Below are 18628 nucleotides of genomic sequence, written 5' to 3' on the forward strand. Positions count from 1 at the left end.
ATATATTCCAATATATTACCAACCTTTCATTCAACTGCAAAACCAACACATCACAACTGAACACAACTATAAACACACAAGACCTAATCTCACATTTACAATTGATGAGGACTGACATTTTTAAATACTTTTTGCGTAAAAGCAACATGTTCTATTTTAATCTGAACTGATATTTGAGACAACTCTTTCAACATAGATAATAGTCAATTGAACAAAATGACAACCGCAGAACACATTTCAAAAGTGATCAGTATGAACGGCAACTGTCAGGCTATCTGCATCAAAATTAGTCTTTTGTGTTTATTAAAATTGCCTTTGCAAGACAATATGCAGTACTCAAGGTCTGATAGCTAACGGCTAATTTATGCTAGACACTGTGATAAACACCACTTGCAAAATGTGCACGCAGATTAGCAATATTCAGTCATCTATTCATTTTCCAAACATCTGATTTGCATAGAGGCCAAGTAAAAACTGGGTAATAAACTGCCCAACATCAGCACCAAGTGGCCTTGGTTTAGTGTGATGTCAAGCTTGTTGTCACCAAGCCAGGCATCCACATCACGTCCTTCTCAATAAGAATGCAACAGGCTCCAGATGCACTTAGCAGCTGACAAAGGGCCAAACATGAAATGGCGTCACTGTGAAATGTAGCTCACAGACAGATAAATTGCACATGTACTCTACACTACTGAACAGCATCATTGTATGCTGCTTTCAACTCAAGGCATGATACAATTGAGCTTGTCAGAGTGTCAGGAACATATGAATATAGCAGAAGGGTTCTTTGTGGCATTAACCGATTCTTTGCAATCAATGACTTACATCCATTCATGCAGATAGACTAACATAGTTAAACAACGATTTAGCTATGACTTAAACTATGACTTCATGTATTCTGTATGCTGATTAGACCCATTTTGTATGCATCAAGCGTTTTGTGCTTAAATTGTTGAAGGTTGGAAGTCTAAGGTCTATTACACCCCGGAGTGGACACTGATTGGCTATCATTGTTTTGGCATACACTGATAGGCTCCTGTTGTAGGCGGGAGTGCAAGTTGCGGAGCAGAAGGAAGACGTGAAAATGGAAGAGCAAGTGATAGTTGTTGGTCCAATGCATGGTAATATGTGATATGCGTTTTTAGTAAGAAAGATTTTAATTACCACATCAATGCAAAGGCACTCAGCGACAGTAGCAAAGATGCTAGTTTAGCGTGTCGTATCCAACGCTCTAAACTAAACTTGAGAGCACCTCGCGTTTGAGCAAGTTTGCGATGGGCAGGATAAACAATATTTGAATTTCATCTTATTTTCTAAATATTTGGTGATGGTCAAAAGGAAAGACAGCTGAGACAGGGTACAGCATGCCCGTGACCCTTGCAACGATAACAGGTTAAGATAATGGATGGATTCCAGATCTTAATAAATAAATCTTGTTTTTTTTTTTTTTTTTTTTTAATCTCTTGACAGCACTACTCATGACACACACACATTCACTTTTGTCTTAAGTTCTCCAGTCCAAACATTGAGGCTTCAGCTTTTGTCCAATTCGCTAGTAAATTCGCAGATTCGCTAGCAGGTACTACTTTGACTCGGTATGGTGGCTCCCATTGTCTTTTTTGGGCGGCAGATTCATAACAGCGGCACAATCACGCATAAAGCCAGTAGGCGGGCTCATGTGCGCTAGACGCAGCGCAAGTTTGCCGGCCGGCGCCAACCTCAAGGCTTTTTTCATCTCCGTCGCTTCAGTGGAGCCGGGCCTTAGTCAAACTGGCACGGGACGCGCTAGGCCCGCGGGTAGGATAGGCTCGGCTGAGAAAACGAGGAGCCGGATGAACAAATGAGATGGGACTGCCACCACTCTCAGGCAGCCTATGGGACACCCCCCCTCCAACTCCCCACCCCACCCCACCCGGACCACAGCACTTTAATGACAGTGGCACACAGCGCAGGCGACGCAGTAGCAGTTGCATGTTTTGGCTCTGGTGTCTTGTGTCACTCTTTTCTCCTAGGGGGGGGTGGCGAAGAGGTTGGGTGGGGAGGGGGGCATTTCCGAGTCACATGGGGGCAGCTCGATCTGTTACATAAACACAGACCTCCACAGCCCCGCAGTCTGCTTGCATCAACTCCGCTCAGCGCAGCCGTGTGGCTTTCCAAAAAAAAAAAAAAAAAAAAGGACTTGTGATGACATTAGTGGCGGCCAAGGAGAGTTGTCGAAATCTTCACTGGGCTATGCTGCCAACCCTCACAGCTCACACTGACCTCTTAAAGGTGAAACATGCTCCGAAAAAAAAGACAACGGCAAGGCCTGTCCCTTATTGGATCACATTAAATATATAAAAAATGTTGCCTTGATTATTACCTTGGGTAAAGATATTTATTCATGTTGTTTCTGATATCATTGCAATCATTTTTCTCATAAAGACTGGGTCTTTATTCATAATATTAGGCCATATTTGGAATTATTTACGCTTTTTTTTAAACCATGTCACAGTGGCACTTCCTCATAAAATGACATTTTTCTACAAAATGATTTTTTCCCCTCTTATAATTACATCTTTTTTTTCTTGTAACAATAAAACTGTATTTTATAGTAGTAACCTTTCCCTTAAAATCACTTAATTATAATCTATATATATTGTCAAATCATTCTTGCTATCGTTTGACATAATTGTCAAAGACATGTACAATAATGTTCATGCTATTATCGTGTTTTTCAGGCAGAAACGATTTTTTTGTCAACACTAAAATACAATATAAATACAATATAATGTCAACATACTTAAATTTTTAGCGCCCTAAATTGACGATTGAACAAGAGTTCAGATTAACGAAGAGTTGTTCTTATCAGGACTTGAGTTGAGAGCAACAGTTTGTGCATTAGCTAGAAGAGCCAAGCTGTTATGCTGGACACTCTCCCAGAAATAATTTCAAAATAAAAGCATCCCAAGGTACTCATGCCCATAAGTGTGTTTTAAAATTGTGCTAGAGCATTATCAAGCAACACATTCTCCTGTCTACTGACTCCATCGTATCTCTGGACAAACAAACCCAAAAACAACAATAAGAAAAAAATAGATCTCATGCTGTGCAGGTACGAGAACTCTTGTGGTCTTCTAATCTCATGAGATCTCGTTGTGTGAGATCTTGTCCCATCCCTAATATCTATTGCACTTTAACTATACATATCAGTCATTGATAAGTGAAGAAAGACACATTTATGTCGTCCATAAATAATATTTTTGAGACAAACTGGGTTAAATTGCAGTTTCATGGCATTGCAGTTTCATGGCATTGCAGCTGGCATTTACTGAAACAAGAGGGCGCATGAGATATGCACATTATCGTTAAAAATAAACGTCTGTTTTACATGGCGCGCCCCAAACGTAACCTTCTGAATATTCAAGAGTGCCGTTTGGCCGTCGCATGTTGCCAGACCTTGGATGGCGAGCCAATGTCAAAGCATGTCTTACAGGAGAAAGGCTGCGGGCGCTTCAATCAATAGTTATCAACATGAAGCAACACTGTCCCAAAGCGAGAAGGGCTGGAATTATCTGAGGACACCAGGACGAGCGTCTCTGTTGTCATTGCTCGCAATCCGCTGCTGGTTTGGTTTCAAGCCATGTTGACTTTTCAATGGAGACAGACTGAGAAACTACTTCAATGACGGGTCAAAATAAGAGGGACATATGCACTGTGTGATGAGATTCAATACATTTGTGTCATTGGCTCCTTTGAAGTCTCAAATGATGAAGGTTCAAGTTGTGATTGACCTTTTCAGGGTGTTTTTTTGTTTTTTAAACCGCTGTTGATGTGTTTGTTTCTCAGTCGCGTCAACATTTTCACCTGGTCATTTTGACTGGTATATTTGATATTTGGTTTGGTTAAAATTCCTCTATATTAAATAAAACAGTTTTTGAGTAACACAGAGATTTTGTTCGAATTTCACCTGATGTTTTTTTGGGGGTCATAACTTAAAATTGCTTGCAGGTATTCACTATTTGTGTCAGGGTCCTTTAATCTTGTAAATAGCAGCAAAAAAAAAGGGTTGGAAAAACTTTAATAAATTATTATCATTTTGTTTTTTTAGTAATTTGTTGACCATAATATATTCTAAGGATATTTATTTTTGTAAAATTGAATAAAGATACTTATAACTACAAATAAATACTGTAACTGTTTTGGAAGCACGCAAGGATTATCACTCATTATTTTTCCTATCATTCAATTTAATCTATTGGCATTTGTGTAGAGCAATTGGAAATCTTAACATTTTCTTTTACAATAAATGTAAACTTTATTAGAAGAAGAAAGATAAATCTATTATTTGCTTAGCAGCCTATTACCGGTAATTTAGTGGACAATACATTTTGAATATTATCTTTTGACTCATTCAAACTGCCCAACAAATTTCTAGTGTGCTTAGTAAAGAACACAGTGGCCATTACAATGATGTCTCATGTGTTTGAGTGGGATATAACTTTGCCTTTTTGCTTTTGCTGAGACAAAACTGACACCACAGTGTACACAAATGACTAGAATAGTATTAATACAGTATTTTAAACCCCAAATAGACCTATTTTTGTTATTATTTCTGATCTATTTTTCACTTTCATTTTATTTATTGATGCAATTCCAGTGGGAAAAAAAAACGTCAATGACAAACATGTCAAATGAAATATATCAAAGTCCGTGACGGTTGAAATAAAAGGTTAACGCCTACTGTATGTGTGAAACAGCGCTATTTCAAGAGAGGATGTTCGTGTCAGTATCATGTTTCATTAAATCACTACGACCTGCAAGTGCTAATTGTCCATCACAGCCAGCCACTTCCGCTCACTGTCGAGGAACGCTCACTCAAAGTGACGTCGACTTTGAGTGCCTCCAATGTTCACTTATCAGCCGTCTCCGTCATTAGGAGGAGGCAAATATTTTGCAAGAAGCAGCAGGGTGAAAAGTGTTAAAAGTTGGAGGAGGGGGAAAGATAAATTAAAAAAAAAAAGGCAAACACGTGCTTATTTGTCCCTGCGGGATTGCACATGTCCAAATCCCCAATGCTCACTCCAGCAGCATCCCCTGTCTTCTTACCAGGGGTGCTAGCTACGCCACATCTCCTCCGTCACATGGAGAGGGCAAGCTGCGAGGCCAGGAGTCCTGCAGGCCCATATGGCTTTTCTTTGGACTGGAAACTACTCAGACAGCACCAACATCCTCTCGTCTAGTTGCTCCTTCCCTGACAAAACTGAGACAAGGATGCTGATAGGATGTTACAGTCGCGCTTCGCATATTCGCAAAATCTGTTTTTTTTAAGAACTTGTGCCATTTGGGTTTGTATTCAGGCTAGGGTAATAAAAGTGTTAGTTTAGTTAGTGGGATCACATTTTGAAAATTAAAAGCCAAGACGGGCATTACGGTAAATACAGCAATACGCACTCCTCCGACTGTCCGTAGCTATAATGGACATGGCAACCTCTGGAGGAGTGCCACCCCCCATGTAATATAATTTAATGATAACTACACCTACGATTAAATTTAATTTATACAGGCATTGATTCTTGTTATATGGCCAATTTAATTGTCTGGCCGATTAAAAGGTCGGACCCTAGTTATGACTTTAGCTAACGCTAAATTCTATCAGTTCAACAGTGTTCAACAAGTCAATATATTCATCATTTTCCACCTTTTTTTTTTTTTTTGCTCAGTCCTGGTGTTGTGCATTGAAAGAGTATTTCTATAGATCAGTGATATATCTTACTGGTTAAGTGGTCTTTTAACAAACCACCAATCAACTGCTCAAGCGAGCACAGTACTCCCTTTCGAAGCTATCAATGGTTTAACGCAAGCACTTTTTTGTGCATGCATAAATGCCAAAAGATGTGCAACCTGTGGCATTCATATTCGTCATTTTAAAACTCTTTCAGGGGGGCCTCAATTATTTTGGAAAGTTCACTGTATATGGACGGAATTCACCCTGTTATTCTTCCAAGCTACTCGTCATTTATGGTTACTGAAGCTCATGCAAGGGTAACACTTTACCATTTTATGGTCACCATGACGATGGTGAGATATAAGCCAGACACCGAATGTGACTTCTGACTGATCCCTTCCCCGGTACGCTCTGTTATCTGTCAATGCTCCTGGATGGAAGATCTAAATATTATCATTATGACATGTGACTGAGCGGATCTGTACTGATGATTCTCATGTTCCTAAAATGATACCTTATGCCCAAGACATTTTGTCTTGATTAGAGCTAGTGCGCTGTGATATCAAAGTACTGTTTTTTTTTTTAAGAGTTGCTTGGTAAATGGAGCTTTTCTGCCAGGTACTTAAAGCTCATTAAACGGACTCCTCGTTAATCATCTTGTTTTATGAATGGCTGATTGTAGATTGCAATTAAAACTAGGCAGCATTTTTTCTGTAGGGCCACTACAACTCTTGGGTCTTTACATCGCACAGGTGTATTTTTTTTTTTGTGTGTCTATCTTAAGCTATTAGGAGAGCAAGTGAGTAAAAGAGAGATAGAGCAAGAGAGCGAGCTATACATACAGAGAGAGGAGGAGAAAGAGCAAGCAACCCTCATCATCTGCGTTACAAATGTTACACATGAAAACCGAGTGTGTGGGGAGGAGCACACTCCCTCGCGCAGATGTTCATTTTATTCCGCACTACTATATTTTCAACTTTTGGATCAAGGTCTCTTGCCAAGGAGGATTTTTTTTTTTTTACCTTGTTCTTCCTGTTCATTATTTAATAAGACTTCCTCCATGCTCATAAAGCTGGTGTATGAGAATCCAGACGTCAGCCAGAATGTGAAGAAGCAAAAGTGATCCAAAAAGAAAGTCTTACGAGTTGTTTTGCGGTTTTGAAGAGTATCCAAAGGACAGAGTTGCCTGGGACTTTAGGATGGTGGTGGTGTTTTATGCCTCAGATTGGGTAGGTGACCTAAAGTGGGACCTTTAGGATGGGAAATGCATTTGCCACTTCTCCAGGTGGGTTCCACCGTTATTGAAATGAAAATTATCGTATAACATGACTCATTGAAAAGCGCATACCAGACCTGTTGTTAAAAAAAAAAAAAAAAGCTGTAAATGCAAAACTACATAAATTATCGTGGAAATGTAATATGATGTTTATAGTTATCAATAGCAAATAACTGAATATAAAATATCAAATGAGTGTATCATTATACATAAGCTATAATTCAATAGGCATCCAAGTGTGATCTGATTTAAAAAAACGTAGGTAATATTACAATTTTTGGCATGGCTGTCATCTGCAGTGGTGTGGAGCTGCACTGCATCACACTGAGACCTAATATTTTGATTTCCTTATTCCAAACATTGCTGAGGCAAAAGGTTACTTTCCTAATCCTTGTGAACACTGGATTTCATATCACTAAGTAATTAGGAGAAATGCTTTTGGAAATATTTTTTTAATTTAAAATTGTCCAAAAGCTCTGAATTTCATTTTTTTCAATTGTTGTGTCCTCTATGAAAGCAGCCTGATTATCTTTACGTTGAATCAAATTAAAACATTTTGCTTTTACTTTGGAAAACAATGATCAACATTTTGGGCTATTTTCTGACAGTTTGAGTAAACAAGTGAACAAACCCTAATAATTTATGTTATTTAGAAATAATGAACAAAGACTTGGAAATTAAAACCTGTTATTTTTTGGTTCATCAAATAATCAATAAAATACACAGATGAGTTCATTATCAAAATGCTGTCATCATTTGCAGCCCGGATGTACATTATCATGTACAAATTACTGTAAACTTCGGACCATAAGAAGCACCAAATTATAAGACAAACCAGCAAAAATTCAACAGGAAATCTTTGTGATGTAAAGGCCGCATAGTACTATAAACCGTAGATTGTAGCACCAGATATTTATGTTGAAAAATGGTACATTTTTGTTTTTCATTCAATTTTTTTTAACTGTCTGGTTACAGCAACATTTTGCCTTCAACACAGACTGAAAATACCACCATATTGAGAAATGAGCGCAGTACCAACACCCTTTCATTACAGATTGAACATACCTGCATGTTTATAGATAAGGGCAACACTAACATATTTTCACTATAACACTGACACACAGGTTGCTAGAATACTGCATCAACACAACAGTAGTGCGCCTGATTAAAGTTGGTGATCAGTAGAGATTGTTAGTAAAAAAAAAAAAAAAAAAACTGCAGATACGCCACACTGGACCATTAGCTGCAGGATTCAAAGCATGAGAAAGAAATAGAGGCTTATAGTCCAACATTTACCTTATGTTATAGTTACAGATGCATAGTACCTAACACTTTGTTCGTGACAGAAATGTTGAGAAGACTCTGAAAATGTTCTTTTGTATATTAATAGCCATATAAGCCTCAAATCTTTTGTGTAATAGTCAGAACATTTTAGGTTTTTTTTAACAGCACTTCAAGACATTATGCGCTAATTGTGAAATGAATCAAACCTCCTCTTGCACATGTTTACTATGACATCAGATGACCTTACAGTACATCATACTCATTTTGAGGTGGAATTTGAATGGAGGCATTCGTAGCAAGGCAGCTCCTCATGTCATGCCATCCTGGGGCACACTTACCCACCATTAGTGCCATCTGTCTCCACGAGGCCAAAGCCTTCCCCAATGTCGGCAGTTCTGGATCATGAGGTGGGGGTGCAGCGATCACGACAGAGCCTCTCCTGTTCCCTCAGATGGCAGGGGAGATGGCACATCCCATGCTGGGGAGTGGGAGGGCGCCATGAACTCAGGGAAGGGGCTCATTGACGCATCAAAGAGACTGTGACGAGAACAAAGAGCAAATATTTCTGTTTGTTGCCAAAATTAAGATAAAATATAAACCGTATAAAAAAAAATGCTAAATTAAGACTGTGATGTTCCCTGTCCCAGCTCTTTCCTGTTGCCTACAGTAACAGATGCAATAGGGTGGACAGCATCACCTTCCACCTTCAAACAACTTAGTTGAAAACAGTCGGTTTTCAGTGGTGAGTTCAATGTCATACATTTGAATCTCTGATTTACTCATTTATAGAATTTCACACATGTAGGTTCGGCATGCACTCGAGAAAGCCATGTATTAGTAAACAAGTAAAACATGATACATGATGTTCCAAAACATGATCCTCTTTGGTGAATGTTAGGTTCAAGCAGTCAAGTCATGAATACCTCTTGAGTTATCTTCCATTTTACTGAGATAAATCCTCTGAACCTCAGAGCTTCCAGATAGTGTGGGAATTCTCGAAATCAGTCTCGGTCTTGAGACCGCTATTGAAGGGTGTCGGTCTCAACTTGGAATAAAACATACAGTATTTTTACCCAGTCTTGTCTTGGCTGGATTCGATAGGCTCTCGTCTCCATAATATATTGGTCTTGGTTAATGCGGTCTTGAATACAAATACTTAAAGAACTCAATGCGTGTAAATGACAGACAAATCCACCAAAAACCAAATCGTAACCAGTTTAATCATAAGGATCAGTTTAGTCAACCTCCATTTAGTGACTCAATTCTGTTTCCTCTCTTCACAGACTCTAGTTGAAAAGCTAGCAAGGGCAATATGAGTTGGAGCTTCCTCACTCGCCTGCTCGAAGAGATCCACAACCACTCCACCTTTGTGGGCAAAGTATGGCTGACCGTGCTGATCATCTTCCGCATCGTGCTCACAGCCGTCGGAGGGGAGTCCATCTACTCAGACGAGCAGACCAAGTTCACCTGCAACACCAAGCAGCCGGGCTGCGACAACGTGTGCTACGATGCCTTTGCGCCACTCTCACACGTTCGCTTCTGGGTCTTTCAGATCATCATGATCTCCACACCCTCCATCATGTACATGGGCTACGCAATCCACAAGATCGCTCGCTCATCGGAGCGGGAGAGGCAGAGGGGTCACCGGTTCCGAAAAAAGCCGCCGGCTCCCTCAAGATGGCGGGGAGGCCACCATCTGGAGGACGTCTTGGAGGGAGAGGATGACGACGCCGAGCCGATGATCTACGAAGACACACTGGAGGGTCCGGAGACCAAAGGAGAGGTGGTGAGCAGCACCTGCAAAGACCAGCCAAAGCACGACGGTCGCCGAAGAATCCTTCAAGAAGGGCTGATGCGGATCTACGTTCTTCAGCTCTTGTCACGAGCCATCTTTGAGATCGCTTTCCTTGCAGGACAGTATCTCCTGTACGGCTTTCAAGTTAGTCCTTCTTTTGTGTGCAACCGGGTTCCCTGTCCGCACCGAGTGGACTGCTTCATCTCCAGACCCACCGAGAAAACAATCTTTCTCCTCATCATGTATGTGGTAAGCTGCCTCTGCCTGATCTTAAACGTCTGTGAGATGCTTCACCTGGGGATCGGCACTTTTCGAGATACCCTTCGCCTCAAGAGGAACCGGGGTAGGCGAAGCTTTGGCTACCCGTTCTCCCGCAACATCCCAGCCTCCCCTCCCGGATACAACCTTGTGATGAAGACAGACAAGCCCAGTAGGATGCCTAACAGCCTAATCACAACCCACGAGCAGAACATGGCCAACGTGGCCCAGGAGCAGCAGTGCACCAGCCCCGACGAGAACATCCCCTCCGACCTGGCAAGCCTACACCGCCACTTACGGGTAGCCCAGGAGCAGCTGGACATGGCCTTTCAGACGTACCAAACAAAAAATCACCAGCAGACGTCTAGAACCAGCAGTCCCGTGTCCGGGGCGACAATGGCGGAGCAAAATCGAGTCAACACAGTCCAGGAGAAGCAAGGCGCCAGGCCTAAGTCGGCCACGGAGAAGGCTGCCACTATTGTAAAAAACGGAAAAACTTCTGTCTGGATCTAGAATTTTTTTCTTTTAACAGTTACTCTGCACTTGAAGACCCTACACTCCTTGGACAACAATCAGACCATTTATAGGATTACCGAACATAGCGTACTTTAGCGTTTTAAAAACAAACAATAATAAACTGTTGTTGTTATCCTCCAGTGTTATTTTGCACTTTAACATACACCTAGTTAGTTACGTCTCTAACTTGACTGATTCATCAAAACACAAACTAAAACCGTTCCAAGCTATTTATTGACTGTAGCCAAACTGGATTTACTAGCTGATTTCTTGGGAAGCATGACTGCTGATTGTCGTCGGAAAGGAGGGTACGATATGAATGGATTTTGTCGACATATGGATACTATGAATGAGTGATGCTGGAGGCAGAATAAATGTGACCTGTTTTGATAAATAATCACTACGCTCCCGAATGATTTTCTGTTAACAGATTTTCAGTTATTGCATGTTTAGTACCCCCCCTCCCAAAAAAAAAATCAAAATCACATTTTATAAGCAAAAGAAATTGTAATTTTATATCACACTTACACTATGTTTTTGTTATGTAAAGATGATGCATGCTTTGCATAGGTTACAATAGAAAACCCACCATTAGCAATGAAACTACAGGAACTTATGTTTAGGCATGTTGAGTCTCAAAAGTGAGGGTTTTTAAAATGGATTTTAACGATTCGTCATGCCTTCACGTTTATCATTCATCAAAGTGCCTCAAACTTTTCAAGACTGTTCTTGTATTTTATTCTGGAAAAGAAAATAAAGATCTTGCTAAACTATGTTATACAGAATGTCATTCATCAATCGGGAGTATTTGAGATTCAAGTAGACGATTAGTGGAGCAGTGGTTAGCACGTCCGCCTCACAGTTCAGGGACTAAAACATGCGTGACAGGTGAATTGGACACTCTAAATTGTCCTCAGTTATGATTGGGCGTATGAATGGCTGGATGTCCTCCGCCTACTGTCCAAAGACAGCTGGGACAACTACTTTTGACATACAAAGTATAAGATACCAGTTCGTTTGTCAATTTTTAGTAGGTTTTACAAGTCAGTATCAAATTCAATTTCGTAAAGTAAACTGCATATCTCATATTTGATCATTTTATTGTTTATTCTGCATATTTATAGATGTATAATTTACATGGGATAGCTTACATACAGGAAGTCACAAAAATACACTCACAACATGTTAGTTTTAAGTTGACTACTATTTTACTTAAATAATCTTAAAATTAATGTTCGTTTCTTGAGCTCATGCTTTTGTTTGTTTAAATAATTATAATAAGTAGATTTGTAAAATGTGGAATACGTATGACGAGTCATCCTGACTGAGCACTTGTTGACACCAGTCTATATAACATCCCCACGTGCTACACTATTATTATTGTGAAGCAAAGGATTGTGGGTATTCAAAATGGCGACCTCCGGAACGTCCTGTCGAACATAGACGTTAACTCATCTTATTTAAGCGGGGTCTCGACTTTTCTCGCAGACAGTGTACGACCACCATGAAGCTGTCTTGTATCGTTAGGCGGGCGCTTACCTCTAGCTGCCCCCTCAGTGGCGTCACAAGCAAGTACGCCGGTTTCGGCGTCGGTGTTTCGGTTGGAACGGGACTTCGGGTGATGAGGTATAGCCAGGCGGCGCTTGACAAGTCGGCTAAGCTAGCGTGCTATCGCCTGGGACACAGGGCGCTTGTTCGGGTCCAGGGAGCCGAAGCTAGCGCCTTCCTTCAGGGGCTGATGACCAACGACGTGTTGCAACTGGAGGCCGGCGGCGGAGCCATGTACACCCATATGTTGAACGTACAGGGGAGGACGCTCTATGACGTCATCATGTACAGGTGAGTGCTTCTTGGGAGTCGCGGGAATTTTGATGCATTAGTGAAAACTCGGAAATGTTTGAACGATGAGGAAAAAAGAACGGTGGACCAGACAACAGTGTTGTATCCAGCTGTGTATACTAATTATCTTCTCATCACATCTACTTAAATATAATGTATGAGTTTAAAAAAAACAGCTTGTGAGGCTCGTAAGCTTTTTTTTTTTTTGGGCTAAAGTGGTAAGTCTGTAAATTTAACAATTCTTACTCTTTCCGACGTCATGAACACAGCATTTCCTGTAGTTTTTCTTTGCTGGTTGTTTCTTGCATTTGCCATGTGTAATGCTAGCAGCGGGAACTGTTGGCTACCCAATTGCAGGGCACATTTAGAAAACAAACCATGTGCACCCATAAACACACCTAAGGACTATTTAGTGTCCATTTTACCTACTCTGCATGGTTTGAGAATGTAGTGGTAAAACAGAATGCTTGGAGAAAACCCGTGCAGGCATGGGGAAAACATGCAAACATAGCTGTACCCTGTACAATGCATAAGCAATTGGCTGGCAACCAATACGCTAAATTAACTTTGAAAAAACAAAACAAAAAAAAGTGCCAGCTACTGGCCACTAGCAAATAGATGAAAAGAAATGGAAGATTACAGCTTTCTTTCTTCCAGGCGTAAGGAAACGACAACAGGAAGCGGCATCCTCCTGGAGTGTGACAGCACAATGACGGACTCACTCCTAAGACACCTGAAAGTCTACAAGATCCGCAGGAAAATCGACATCAACCCATGCCCAGATCTTTCTGCGTGGGCCGTGCTCCCCCTGCAACAAATGAATGGCCAACAATTCAGTAAGCCTGAGCTTTCCTCGCCGGAAAAGCTCGTCGTGTTGGAGAAGGACCCACGGGCGCAGGACATGGGCTGGAGATTGGTGCTGGAAAGTCAAATGGATCCTTTAGATGTGATCGCGTCATGTCGGAAAGTCGACACAGACGAGTACCACAGGCATCGATATTCCATCGGTAAGCGCCAAACATCGTGGTGCTTGTTTTGTCTGTGTAACCTGTCAATACGCCTTTTTTTTTAACGTTTATTAAAAAAAATAATAATAATAAGAGGTTGGCTTTATTCATAAGTATTGAAAAATTACGAAAACAAATCTGATTAAAATATTCACTATTTAAATCAAATAAATGCCTCCTGAATCTATAAAAGATGTATAAATTATCGACAAGTATGTATTGTTATTTTATATAATTCTACAATAATAATTAAAGGATTTAAGTTCAATTTTTAACATTTACATTTTCTAGTCCTCCAATGGGAATTATATGAAGGCAATCCAGGGTGGTATTTTAAAATATTGAATATATGGCCATCTGTGCAAAATAATTATTAAATGATGTAAATGTTTGAGGCACACATACTCTTAAGTCTGTAAAGCATTTTCTATTCAGTGGACTCTTCAAATTCATTATCCTAAAACAAAGAACTCCTAATATAAGAATAGTTTGAGAAAATCGGTCATTTGCCACTTTAAAACTTTATTTAAAAATAACTTGATTTCTTTTTGGGAACCGATCTTTACTAGGGTCCCAAAAGGGGGCACTTTATTGTGGTCACTGAAAAAAAGATTTAAAACCACTGGTCTAGCCCTTTTCTTTCCAGCGAGATGGATTTTAAAGCATGTTTTCTTTGTTGTCTGTTGTCATTGTCGTCCAGGACTTCCAGAGGGAGTGAGCGACCTTCCTCCAGGAGTGGCGCTACCACTCGAGTCCAACTTAGTCTACATGCAAGGCATCAGTTTCGGCAAGGGCTGCTACATCGGCCAGGAGCTGACAGCCAGGACCCATCACACCGGCGTGGTCCGCAAGCGCCTCATGCCAGTGCGCTCTTCGGCGCCTCTCCAAGGCCTCGAGGCGGACGCCGCGCTGCACACGCAGTCGGGCAAGCCGGCCGGGAAGCACCGCGCGGGGCTGGGAAATCTGGGCCTGAGCCTGATCCGCCTGGCTCACGCCAAGGAGCCGCTGACGGTCAGAGGCGCCGACGGCACACAAGTGACGCTGGAGGCCTCCGTGCCCGACTGGTGGCCCGAAAATGAGAAAAGCGCTTGAACGCGACGTAACGTGAATGCGGCTGACATGTTTCAAATAACGCCTCCGGCGGTGGTTCAATGTCACAGCTTGACTGTTTATTTTCAAAGGGCAAACGATGGGATTGACACGTGCACGTCACAGCGACAAACCAATCATGTCATGAAATGTGAGTTTTAACCAAATGTGACATACAATGGTGTATGGAATCAATATTTTCAAGCAAAAAGTGCCTTTAGTGTCATCTTTTCATTTGTGTTTGAGATATTTCCAGGCTGCCCGAAAATACAAAGAAAAAAGGGTTGAAAAACTCTGGAAGTTGGAAATGTTGATTTTGCTGGGTTTAAAAAAATGGCTAAACTGAAGATTAAAGGGTTTTTTTGAGGGGAGGGGGCAAAAACTACCTTTAGTTTCTGTTACGCTTTGAGTACCTAAGGTAGAAAAGCGCTAAAGAAGTGCATGTCTATTTAACATTTTTGTGATTTTCACTTCAGGGGCACCATCCTTACGCCAACTATTAAATTATAAATAATATCCTATCTAATATTAAAGAATTTATACCATAAAATACCTACCCCTTAAGTCCGTTAGACAAGACCTGTCAGTCTTGATAAAGCAAATGCTGCCCTCTGGTGGACTGGATGGTGTCCCGAATTTGCTGCAACAACGTTTCGGGCTGCACATCGGACGCCGGGTGGTCGAGTAGTTTGAAATCCTCGTTACACAGCAGGAGCTCCAGGATGTGGGCCACCCGTTGCAAGTCGAAGGCGGCGTGGTAAGGCCCGAGGGTGACGAGAGCCTCTGAGAGGTGACGCGGGTAGTCGGCGGCGTCTCCGGAGGGGCGCGCGTTCAGGAAAGTCATGCGGTTGTGCGCCACGATTTTGAGGAAGGACGCAAACTCCCCGTAGTCGATACCGGAGCAGGCTTTCATGATGACCTGGGAGTGGAAGTTCAAAATATCAGAATATGCACATCAGACTTTTGTGTAGAATGTGTAGAAGACTGCAAGTCAGTGTGAAGCAACTTAAAACTCTAAACGACAGATAAATAAACCGTCAAATTATTTCATGGTTAATTTCCCCTAAGCAAAGACCAAGATGTTTATGTATGATATTGGATCCTGTAATTGGATTGTTTTATTGTTTGTGTTGGTGGAAAAAAAGACCTGGGAAGAGGACCTTGAAAAAAATGTGCACATCACAAAATTTGCTTATCACAATTGCAATATCGAAGGGAACAGTGAATGAAGGTTCAATTCGGTTCACATTATTTCCCATCCATGTCATTTGTTTTGATATTGAACCAAATTGCAAGTTAACCCTTTTGGACTTTCCCTTTTTTACCTGACAGTGCTGATGCCACGAATCCATGGTGTTTCTCCACTCGCCGATCTCTTTTTGCACCGACGACAGCTCGTTCTGCAGAAACTGCCACATGATGTCCACGTTGCAGCCGTTCAGCCAGTTGTGGTTGATGGAAATGGTATCCTCCTATGACAAAGTGTCAGGACCGTTTTTACATTCAGTTTTTTCCACTATTTAAAACCAAGCTTCCCTGTTGTCTTCATTAAACGCCTACGATGAAGTTTTTGTCAGTATTTTTAACTTACAATTCTTTGAGGCTTGTATTTGTATCCATTTTAGGGGTCGGCCATTTTGCCGCGACATCACAATTGCTCGGGTAACAACCAATCATGGCTCAGCTTGCAAACATCACATGACCTAACTCATAAAATAGGTGAGCTGTGATTGATTGTTGGCTGAGCCCCGAGCAATTGCGATGTCATTTCCAGGCTACAGTGCCAAAATGGCCGCCCTCCCAGAGATAAAAAAACAAACAAACAAAAAAGAGCCAGGTGGATTTTGCAACTTAATTCATATTGCGTAATTGCAGAATTAATTCGAATGTCGTGTTGACACTAGCGAGGGAAGAATAGGACAGCATAGAATAGAATAGAACTTTAACCTTCTAAAAAAAGAAACAAATAAAATACCTTTTTGGGAAGTTAACAATAACAATGCAATACAAAAAAAATAAGATATACTTTTTCCTTCGGTATTTAACTTTAAACTAAAGAGAAATATTGCCAAAATTGACCTCTTTTTTTTGAGGGTTGTGCTTTTACGTCGTTCACTCCTGAGACCTAATTCCCAATAAAACCCCTCGATATAAACATACCAGATTATAAACTTGATGGTGCCAGCCACTGGGCACAAAAATAATCTCCCCAGCCTCCTGGATGATTTCGAGAGGCTGGCAGGCCTCCAGGGAGCGTGGGAAAAGGCTCTCGTCGCGAAGCTCGGCCGACGTGACGTCATAAGGGAGGTTGCCGTGCGTGTCTCTCAGTAACTCCTCCTGGCCCGGAGGATACAGCAGCCACTTCTTCCTGCCGCAGATGTTGGCCGACCAACTGTACGAGCGGAACACGTCGGCGTGGAATGGCGTCCTGTGGGCAATTACGGCAAGAAATGTTTAGCTAGTTTAGCTTACCTTGGTTTAAAAGACAAAGAAAAGAAAAATAGCAAACCTATCTGCCTCAAAAACCAGCTTTAAAATTGGCATTTTCGAGCAATTATTGATGAACGATTACTTTTGTCTGTTTTGTGAATAATGACAGCGCTCACTGAACATAAATTGCAAATTTCACTGATGGACCGTCTCTCATTTATAATCAAAAAGCCTTACCACGATCCTTTGGGCCCCATGTAAACAAAACGGTAGTCGTCCACTTCAAGCGCATCCCAGTATTCATTCAGCCAATCAGAGGTAAAGAAGACAGGGGTGCTGTAAACATGATGCTCCGGAAAATCCCTGTGACAATCCAAATATATTATTACAGGGTTAGAGTTAGTCATTGCGTATGCCATTGTGTTACATTCGCATTGTGTCGTACCTGGACATGTGCCAGTCTTTAAGATAGAGACATCCTTTCGGGGACGAGTGTCCATTTTGGATGTGCTCCTTCCAATAGTGGATGAATTCTTTAAAAGGCATCACTTGTTTGGGGTTTGCATTGTATTCTTTTGCATTGCAATTGGCCACAGGAACAGGAGTCTCCCCTGAGAGGAAAAACAAAGACTTTAAACTAAAGTATTTGGCAGGGGACCGGGGTAAGGCTGCACAATTTTTAATATATTTATTTTTACCAAATTCTTGGAGCAGCTTTTGGAAGTGAGGCTTGCCCTCCTCGGTCACCCATTGCTTCCTGCACTTCCACTCCTCGGTAAATCTTTTGGAAAATACGCACGGGTGATTGGGAAGCAGGTATCTTTTGAAGAATTTGGAGTAGGACAAATCCTTGTCAATGTAGTCCACGAAATGTGACGAGCAGAACTGGTCGTAAGACTGCCGTGGGATTTTGACCAGACTGCAGCAGTTTCGGTAAGCATCCCTGTCCATGATGATGCCAACACGGGATGAGCACGAAAAAACGTTTAGTTTAGTTTAAACGTTTAGGTGAAATGGCCGGAAAATTGTTCCTTGGAGGTGACATCATTACGGAGATGTCATTTTGGATCACCGCAGCAAAAAAACATATCCATTCCGGCGCGTTTTATTTACTATTCTGGTGTTAATATTATCAAAACGCTAATAATAGACATTCTAAAATAGTATTCAATAATAAATAAATAAAAATCCCGTTTCTTAGCTGGTCAAAATGTTTTTTGTCAAAACATTGTCGCAGTGGACTCGTCTCCCAGTGCACTTTCAAGTCGGACAGTAAACAGTGAAACAAAGTTTGTGATGACGCCACTTCCGTGCTAATTTATTCCGCCAAACATGAAATATTTTTATAAATACTAATAACAATAGCAGGAATGTTATAACAGGCGATAATATTTTTTTCATTTTCAACTAACACTAGGATGAAGCCG

General features: G+C 41.2%; 4 protein-coding genes across 8 annotated transcripts in view; 2 read left to right on the top strand and 2 right to left on the bottom strand.

Annotated features, from left to right (window-relative positions):
- Window positions 1-8798, bottom strand: part of LOC148414442 (coiled-coil domain-containing protein 13-like) — a 26721-nt gene extending 17923 nt beyond the window's left edge. Inside the window, exon 1 of the mRNA XM_088428782.1 lies at window positions 8606-8798. Coding sequence (XP_088284908.1) covers window positions 8606-8621 — 16 coding nt within the window. The 5' untranslated portion in view covers window positions 8622-8798. The remainder of the gene's footprint in view (window positions 1-8605) is intronic.
- gjc2 (gap junction protein gamma 2) overlaps window positions 1-11609 on the top strand; it is a 14335-nt gene extending 2726 nt beyond the window's left edge. The window contains exons 1-2 of one of the 4 annotated variants that reach the window (XM_088428788.1): window positions 6498-6936; window positions 9551-11609. In XM_088428788.1, the coding sequence (XP_088284914.1) occupies window positions 9580-10833 (1254 nt within the window). In that variant the 5' untranslated portion in view covers window positions 6498-6936; window positions 9551-9579 and the 3' untranslated portion in view covers window positions 10834-11609. Of the gene's footprint in view, window positions 1-6497; window positions 6993-8719; window positions 9010-9550 lie in introns of those variants that run through there. The other 3 variants (XM_088428786.1, XM_088428789.1, XM_088428787.1) reach the window with 3 other exon arrangements.
- A 625-nt stretch (window positions 11610-12234) lies between these two features.
- On the top strand, window positions 12235-14982 carry iba57 (iron-sulfur cluster assembly factor IBA57). The gene is made up of 3 exons (XM_088428790.1): window positions 12235-12675; window positions 13333-13682; window positions 14383-14982. The coding sequence occupies exons 1-3, from the start codon at window positions 12341-12343 to the stop codon at window positions 14772-14774; spliced, it is 1077 nt and encodes a 358-aa protein (XP_088284916.1). The 5' UTR covers window positions 12235-12340; the 3' UTR covers window positions 14775-14982.
- Window positions 14825-18470, bottom strand: jmjd4 (jumonji domain containing 4). Of its 2 annotated transcripts, none has more exons than XM_088428781.1 (6): window positions 18001-18470; window positions 17647-17812; window positions 17439-17564; window positions 16932-17199; window positions 16097-16243; window positions 14825-15690 (listed from the first exon to the last, which is right to left on the bottom strand). In XM_088428781.1, the coding sequence occupies exons 1-6, from the start codon at window positions 18140-18142 to the stop codon at window positions 15355-15357; spliced, it is 1185 nt and encodes a 394-aa protein (XP_088284907.1). In that variant the 5' UTR covers window positions 18143-18470; the 3' UTR covers window positions 14825-15354. The 2 variants fall into 2 exon arrangements, with proteins under 2 accessions (XP_088284907.1, XP_088284906.1); XM_088428780.1 differs by having other exon boundaries at window positions 17900-18470.
- Window positions 18471-18628: the final 158 nt, after the last annotated feature.

This window comes from Hippichthys cyanospilos, chromosome 12, assembly GCF_059441005.1.
Source record: "Hippichthys cyanospilos isolate Australia breed blue-spotted pipefish chromosome 12, RoL_Hcya_1.0, whole genome shotgun sequence".
NCBI lineage: Eukaryota > Metazoa > Chordata > Actinopteri > Syngnathiformes > Syngnathidae > Hippichthys > Hippichthys cyanospilos.